The following is a 7,566-nucleotide window of genomic DNA, read 5'->3' on the forward strand; positions in this document are numbered from 1 at the left end:
ACTCTTATATACAAAGAAGAAGCCTTTCTGCCCAGTAGACTGATAGGAATCATTTCTAGTTAAATCTTAAATGCATATATTACAGTGAAACACTGTTGGACAGTGCTCCGTCATCAATCAGTCTGTGTTCTTGAGGACACTATTTTTCAAGACATTTTCTTTAAGAATAAAGAGCTGTGTTGTAATGAATGTGTGCTAACTGGTTCCCCAAGCCGTTTGCATTTTTTTTTATTTGTATCAGTGTCAGAGTTGAGCTTCTGTAAGAAATTTTTGCTGTATTCTATTTGTAGTCTTCATTATTTCAAGTTAAGCACACAAAACTCTTTAAGCACCCAGAGTCTGCAGTGGTTCGTTTATATCCGTATTTAGTTAACATGTTACCGTGATTGCTAATTTTCATGACAATTGTTATTGTACCATCAGTGCTTAATGGCAAGGCATCATTATTCAATGCTGGTCAATCAGGCACTAAGACATGTGCAAGACATCAGGCTGAACCCATATAGATGTCGTGCACTCCCCTGCTAATGAATGCAGTTTTGTAAAAAGGTTTAAACACGGTTGGCATCCTTAATGTAAGGTTTGCAAAAGCTTATTTGGGAACTGCTTTGTGTTTATACGGCACAGATCTAAACATGTCACAAACAGAGTTGGACCCATTGTGTGTGTGCATGTCTGAAGCTATAGAGAGGGGAGAATCATCTTGGGTTTTGCTGTGTTGAAAGGCAGCACGATTTCTGGCATGGCGTGGGTATGGGGAATGGATTTGCCAGGGATGTCAATGTTTGGAAATGGGTGTGGGACTTGTTCTCCAAAGCAGTGATCTCCATGCACATCGGAGGGGTGACCCCCTCGCCCCCTGGAAGGCAAGCAGACCGTGTGGTCCATCAACTCACAGAATAAAGTTGGCACAGGCTCCAGAGGGAGCCTCTGGCATGCAGGTAGTCAGACCAGAAGCTGGGAAAGAGGGTCAGGTGTTTAGAAATGGGGAGCAGAAGGAAACTAACCAGCAATGGGATGCACTTTCTGCACTGATAGCCCGGCAAGTTAGCCTGGCGTGCTCTCCCAGGCATCCTTTAATGTTCCCCTTGCATCTGCTTTAGTTACTGTTTCTATGTGGTTTTGCACCCAAATGTTTTGGGCTGCTGTCCATGATAAACTAGATGGAGCTTAGTTTAAAAGCACAGATTTTTTGACTCTTCTAACTAAAAGCAGAATGAGCCCTTGTGCTCTTCGAGTTTCGAGTATGAAAGGAGCAGTAGACATTGGCTGTTAATGAGCTCCAGCACGCCGGGCTCCAGCAGAACTTGGTGTGAATTCAGTGCACAAGCTGCATCGACTAAATGGTTAATTCATCTCATATCAACAGCACTATGATTCATAATGTAAACTCGAGGAATCCTTGATGTTTCAGTCACACATTCCTCTTAATTTGGCCATGCATTCTTTTAAAGCTACAGTGTGCTAACTTAATAAAATGCAGCATGCAAATGCACAAGTTTTTGCCTTCAGGCATTTTAGCCATGGATGTTTCAATGGGTGTCTTCTTTCAAGTATATATTCTTTCTTAAATTATTTACCCTGTAAACATGCTTTGCATTTTCAAAGAAGAATCTGGGCTTCCTCATTCACCAGATTTTGTTGAATTTAAGGTGTAGTAGAGATAAAAGAATATCATCTGCTTCTTGTGAGCATGTTAGCCTTTGGGATTTTTTGTTGTAAGTGTTAGGCCCCATTTTCTTCCCCTTTGGTATTATCACTCCCTCCCCCATTTAAATTCCTTGATGCTTTGCCTAGAGCAATACCCACTGGCAGTGTCTGGCTGTGACAGCACTATAGGCTTCTCTACAGATGGGTCCTGCCAATGCCAACCATTGTTCCACCACTGTGAGCTGGCTTGACTGCGTAGCACCACGCAAAGCCCCCTTTCCTCTTGATTTTTTCTTTACTCTAAAGGGTTGCCCTTGCCTATTGACTTTGAGATCTGAAATGTTCTGACACCAGGACTTGTGTTCGTTGTCTGAGCAGCAACTCGCGGCATCAGGCTTCCACAGGCACTCTGCTGTCCCCTCCACGAGACTGTCCTGCTGCTACCAGACCGCTGTCTCCTTTTTCTCAGAGCCCCATCCTTCTGGCAGTTTGCAGTTGGTTTAATTTTACTTGCTCACTTGAAAGTAAAACAGTAAAACTCGATGTTATTCTTTTTTTAAAGATATAAAATTAATCTTTAACTGTGGGCTTGAATATTAAAAGTATATAATACTTCAGTGTAGGAGTCTGTTGATAACATCCATCCTATTTCATGATTAATTTGTTCCTTTTAATATGATATTCTTTTGCTGCACTGTGCAGACTAATTCAGATTCCTAGAAATTGAACTTTGATATGTATTTCCTAGATTCCCACTGTAAGCGAACCTTCAATTAGCAGATACAGGTGGCAGCATGCCTAGCTCAACGTTCTCTTGACAAGGATTTTAGAGGCATGGACAGTGATTAAATAATCTTGCAATTGGGTGTGTACTGCCAGAGTATTAAAAATAAAGCATTTGGAGGATTTGGCTTTAAAAAAAAATAATAATAAAAAAATCTGTAATTTTAAATCGCAGACGATGAAATGCCTTTTCAGGGGCCAGAGATAGGAGGAGTTGATTTAAACACTCGGTATGTTACGTATGCCTTTGCCTAACTATGTGTTAGATTAAGCGAGTTTCACTCACAGTTAATCCTTTGTAAATTAGCATTATGGATGCCTTGGGGCCCACATCCCACAAATAAAATGGTTGTCAAGCCAGCTGCACTGTGTATTACTTAAGGCTGAATGTTTTAAGAGTTTTCATGCTTTTAATCTATTTCACTGCTGAGTTTCAATTTTGCTGAGTGTCTTTTCAGGAGTGATGAGGGTGAGTGAGTAAATATATATTCTGGTTTTCATGCATTTGCCTGGGCAAATCGTTTGTTATCAGGTGTTTGGCAGAGAATGTCACACCCCGCCACAAAAGACAAGCTTGTAAGTTCAGGTGTTAAATTGAAGTGCAAACCAACAAGAACCAAAAGCCCTTAATTAGCTTTATTTTGTTAGCCTGTTACACTTTTTTTTTTTTTTTTTAAGAGTGAGAAACATCCCTCCCTCCTCCTCATCCTTTTGGCAGAGTAAATATTGCCTGTTAAGTTTGAATTAGCTGTCATCGCAAAAGAATTAATGCTGTGGTTGAGCCTTTCTAGTGAGGAAGGGAAAAATAAACGAGACAGATCTTAGTTCAGCTTTAAGTGATAAATGAGGACAAAGCAGCCCATTCATCTCCTGCTAGGAAAGTGGACACAAACACTAAAGCAGTTTTGCGGAAGACGTGTCAGCAAATGTGATCATTTTGTAACCTGTCAGGAGGATAGAGAGCTAGTCCTTTTAGAGTGTCACAGGGGAGGGTGTCTGTCTGATGTGACAGTTTTCATCCATCCATTTGCTTCTTTTTCTTTAGGTGGGGGGTAAGCAGGGAGAGAGCTGGAGTTGGTTAAAACTGCATTTTTCTTTACACTTTCCAATATAATTTATATGTATATTCACCCGCATCCAAATGAAAAACACTTACCAAGGAAAACTCCCCTCTGCTCTCTAGAGTTTCTTCTCTCTTTCACTGTATGAAATATGCTCAGCTTAACACATTACATTCCCTCTCTTCAAGTTTGAACCTTGTACTTGGTATGTTTCACAGAACAGTTTTACTTCTTTTTACCATGGGTTAGTAAAGGCTTTGTTTTGATTTGTTTTGCAGAAGGAAAAAAAATAATAATAATAAAAATAACTTAGGGTTCTTTCATAATTGGTTTTCTTGGTTTGAGATTTTTTTTTTGTTTTATTTTGTTTTGTATGCTGTATCTCTCCAATTCTGATGATATGCTTCATGTACAAATATGTTTTGCAAAAGTTCTTGTTTCACAAAGAGCCTATGAAAATATTCTTCATCCTCTGTGAGAATGGAAAAACAAAACAAAACAGAACAAAACAAAAAAAATCAGATTCTTACAATTCAGAATGCTTCTGTAAAATACTTCAAATTCCAATGTTAATTGATTTATCCATTTTAACTGACCTATTAATTTCAGGCAAAATCTCAAGCAATGTGACATCTGATTTTAGAAGCAGGGATTTCTTACAAAAAAAATGATTGAACAATATTAGGACTTTCTACTTCTTTTTATTAGTACTAATTTCCATTTTCTTATGCTAGATAGTAAGTGTAACATTTGCCTATTACCATAAGTAAAGGTATGCTACAGAGACAGGAGATGCTTTTACAACATAAGCTTCACAGTTTGACACTTGCTTCTTTATATCATCCTTTTATTCAAAACTATCTTTCATACTTTTCCCTTGGTGTTTTAGTACAAGTAAGTACCTCATTGACATGTGTTTCCTTGAAACGTTGTACCTTAATGATAAAATCCCTTGAAAATTAATAAATTGTTTCTTTAAGCTGTGAAGATTTCAGAATGGCTTTAAGAATGTAATAGTATTTACAACTACAGAGCACCCTGCTTGGATTGCATCAGCTGAGGAGTAATAATTTAATTTGTTTTAGAAGGTTAATAAATTGTAACATTAAGTACTTCAGTTATTCTAATATACGTGTATGTGTATGCATAATTAAGAAAAGGCTCATTCTTTCCTGAATGCCAAAGTCGGATTGAATAGCTTCATAAAGAAATAGCTTCATAAAGAAATGTTGAAACACTGGACATTGAAAGAAATGAAAACAATCAAGATATTCGGAATGGTGTAGGAAATCCTAAATTTGTGGGCACATGCATTTTCTCCATAATAGTTTTCTTTGTATCTCTTTTTATTGTTTTATATATATTCTATTATTCTCACTGTTTTTTTCTTTTTGTCTCTACTGCTTTTTTTCAGGATCATCCAAAACCGAATTTTGATCGTTGTTCTGGCACTCTTCATCATCCTCACCACCGCGATGGCTATTTATTTTTCTGTCAAGAGACGCTGATATCTTTGTTCTTCACTAAGCAGCAACAAACTGCTTGTTCTGAGTAATTAAGACAAAGTGGTCACATGAATCATTCTCTTGCACTGACAGAGTCTCCCTCTCTTTCCCACTATTCAACTCAGGTGCAAGTGGTGTAAAATATTTTGTATTATTGATGGCATAGTTGATGGCATGTGGGGTTGATTATTTTTCTTATATTTTTTGTCTTTATCTAAGTGTTTCTGGAATCTTAATATTTGTTTTGGGGAGGGCTTGCTCTGGTGTAGAAAGACCTAGTGTGTGTTGAGTTCTACCCCAGACAATTAGTATGTAAGTTGGAAGAGTTTAGAGAGGTAAAAGTGGTCTTTGCACTTTTCTTGTGCTATACAGGGTGTTTGAATATCAAGCAGTATCTGACCTTATGTGATACAGAACACAAGTAAAGCACAGACCAATGATGTAGAAAGTGAACCTGTCTCCTGTGACTAACTCCTGATCATGAATCATGGTAATAGAGGTAAGCTGGTTAAGAACAGCAGGTAGTTTTTAAAAGAGAGCAACCTTTAGATGATGTTTAATATCTCCTGTGAATCCAAAACATTAACTTTTTTTTTTTTTAATTTAATCTTTCTTTTCTGCGTATTCAAAACACTTCCATCAAGATTGTGATAAAGCATCACTTGCCCAAAAAGGTAGTTGTGACCACAGTCCATCTGTTGAATCAGTTTCAAACCTTCCAATGTTGATATGAGTACTGATAAGTGCACACACTAGATCTTTATTAAAGTTGTACAAAGATACTTACCTATTCATTGCTGATTGAAAAGAGATCCTAAATAATAGTTTAGTGGCAAACACTTGACTACCATTAAACAAAAATCTAGATTTTGCATATTGGCCTGTGTTGACACTTTGTGTTGAAAATGTTTTTAGTGTATTCAATTCTGATGTGATATTCCCCCTTTTAAACAGAAACTGTAAAAATGTTAATTTATACATGCTTTTAGCTCATACAATATATCAGAATTTCATCTTCTAGGCTGCCTGCGTGTAAATGAGCTGTGTTTCTCTTTTTCTGTTGGCTGTACCTCTCCTATAGATATGTGTGGGTTATTTTGCTTATAATTAAGCTTATAGCTCCAGCAAGGGTCATTTTCTGGTGATGTAGTAAAGTAATTTTCTTGATAACTTTTGAACTCATTGTACGTAATCCCTTACAAATACTACAGTTTGAGAGGGATTTTATGCTCTTGAATTTAAGCTCTAAAATGCTTTCGTGAAACAAAAAGCTGACAGCTTTCAAACTCCCCCAAAATTAAGGAGGAACTAAGCACCAAATTTTCATGTGTGCCTTATATCTTTTGGGGTTTCAGCGTCCCTGAGGTCTCTGCCAACTTGCTGTGCTGTCTCTGGAACTTGATTTGGGGATAAAAACCTAGGAGTTGATTTTGGCCCTACATGTGGCCTATCTCTTTCTATGTGGAAATTAATAACCCAGCTTCAAGGACGTTGTTATTGATACTATAGCTAAGACCTAGAAGCATGGTGATAAATGGAGAATAAAAGGATCCAGAAGAAAAATGGTAGTCACTAAAACAAGTTGAGGCATGTATGGTCAACTGTGGGTTTTGTGTTTCACGCAACTTGTGTCTAAGTTCAAAAGAAATTTCTACGCCAGGTTTCTCCTCCTGCTCATATCAATGGCTGTAGGGTTGGGCTGGTACAAAAGTTCCTGGGTAGTCCAAAATCACGTTTTTGGGAGGTGCTGCTCTGTACAGCACTGCTCGGTCATGTTCAGCTACTTACCTCGACAGCCCTGCACTGCGGTAAGGCAACGGGACCCCCTCGTCACCTGCATGTCTCTGCTGAGGCACCCTCTCCTTTCACACTTGCAAGGTGTGTGGTAGGTATCACATGGCTCTCAAACACGGAAAGATTTGGGTGTTCGTTGCATAGCGTGGAGGCTGGCTGACCTTTAGTCGCAACATGCATTCAAATTAAGTATGTAGGGTTGTGTAAGCGGAACCCTGGCCGTTAGCTTGAAGCGGTGGCACTGAGCTGAGTTCAGGCAAATTAGGGAGAAGCCTGGCAGTGTTAGAAGGTATTTATCCTCTCCTAAGCAAATTAGGAGATGCATATTTTGCAAGGCAGAAAGCCATCAAGAAGGGAACCTTAAGCTCCGTCTGTAGCCTAGACATTTTCAGTGTTGCCTCAATAATTTAACTATCATGGGGATTGATTCATGACTACTGATCTTAACAGTGACCTATGACTAGGTTTTGCCCTCTATCTAGCCACCTGCTGGAATCAGCAAAAAGCTGAAAGGAAGCTAGTTTTCCTTATCCCAGTATAAATCTAGGGCATAGTGTCACATCAGATACATCCACTCAGATGGGAATGAGGGAGAGAGAGAGACTGCCACACGAAGCCTTCATCTTCACTTTTGATGAACCTGCTATTGCTATGTTTCTCATGCTAACCCGTTAATAACTTCTCTGTGCCTGCTTTGCATGCTCACGTACTCCCCACGTGTAAAATAGCGCTCGAGTGGAAGTTGCGCTCTGCAAAACACACTGTGCCTGCCC

General features: G+C 38.8%; 1 protein-coding gene across 4 annotated transcripts in view; it reads left to right on the forward strand.

Moving 5' to 3' along the window:
• The window catches only part of VTI1A (vesicle transport through interaction with t-SNAREs 1A), a 276,546-nt gene that overhangs the window by 258,748 nt on the left and 10,232 nt on the right, over positions 1-7,566 (forward strand). For all 4 annotated transcript variants that reach the window (XM_035330470.1, XM_035330471.1, XM_035330465.1 and 1 more), the window contains one exon: positions 4,909-7,566. This exon is cut by the window's right edge and continues 10,232 nt beyond it. Coding sequence is in view for 2 of the 4 variants with exons in the window: in XM_035330465.1 (XP_035186356.1) it covers positions 4,909-5,002 (94 nt within the window). In the remaining 2 variants the exon portion in view is untranslated. The remainder of the gene's footprint in view (positions 1-4,908) is intronic.

This window comes from Oxyura jamaicensis, chromosome 6, assembly GCF_011077185.1.
Source record: "Oxyura jamaicensis isolate SHBP4307 breed ruddy duck chromosome 6, BPBGC_Ojam_1.0, whole genome shotgun sequence".
In the NCBI taxonomy this organism is placed as follows: Eukaryota; Metazoa; Chordata; class Aves; order Anseriformes; family Anatidae; genus Oxyura; species Oxyura jamaicensis.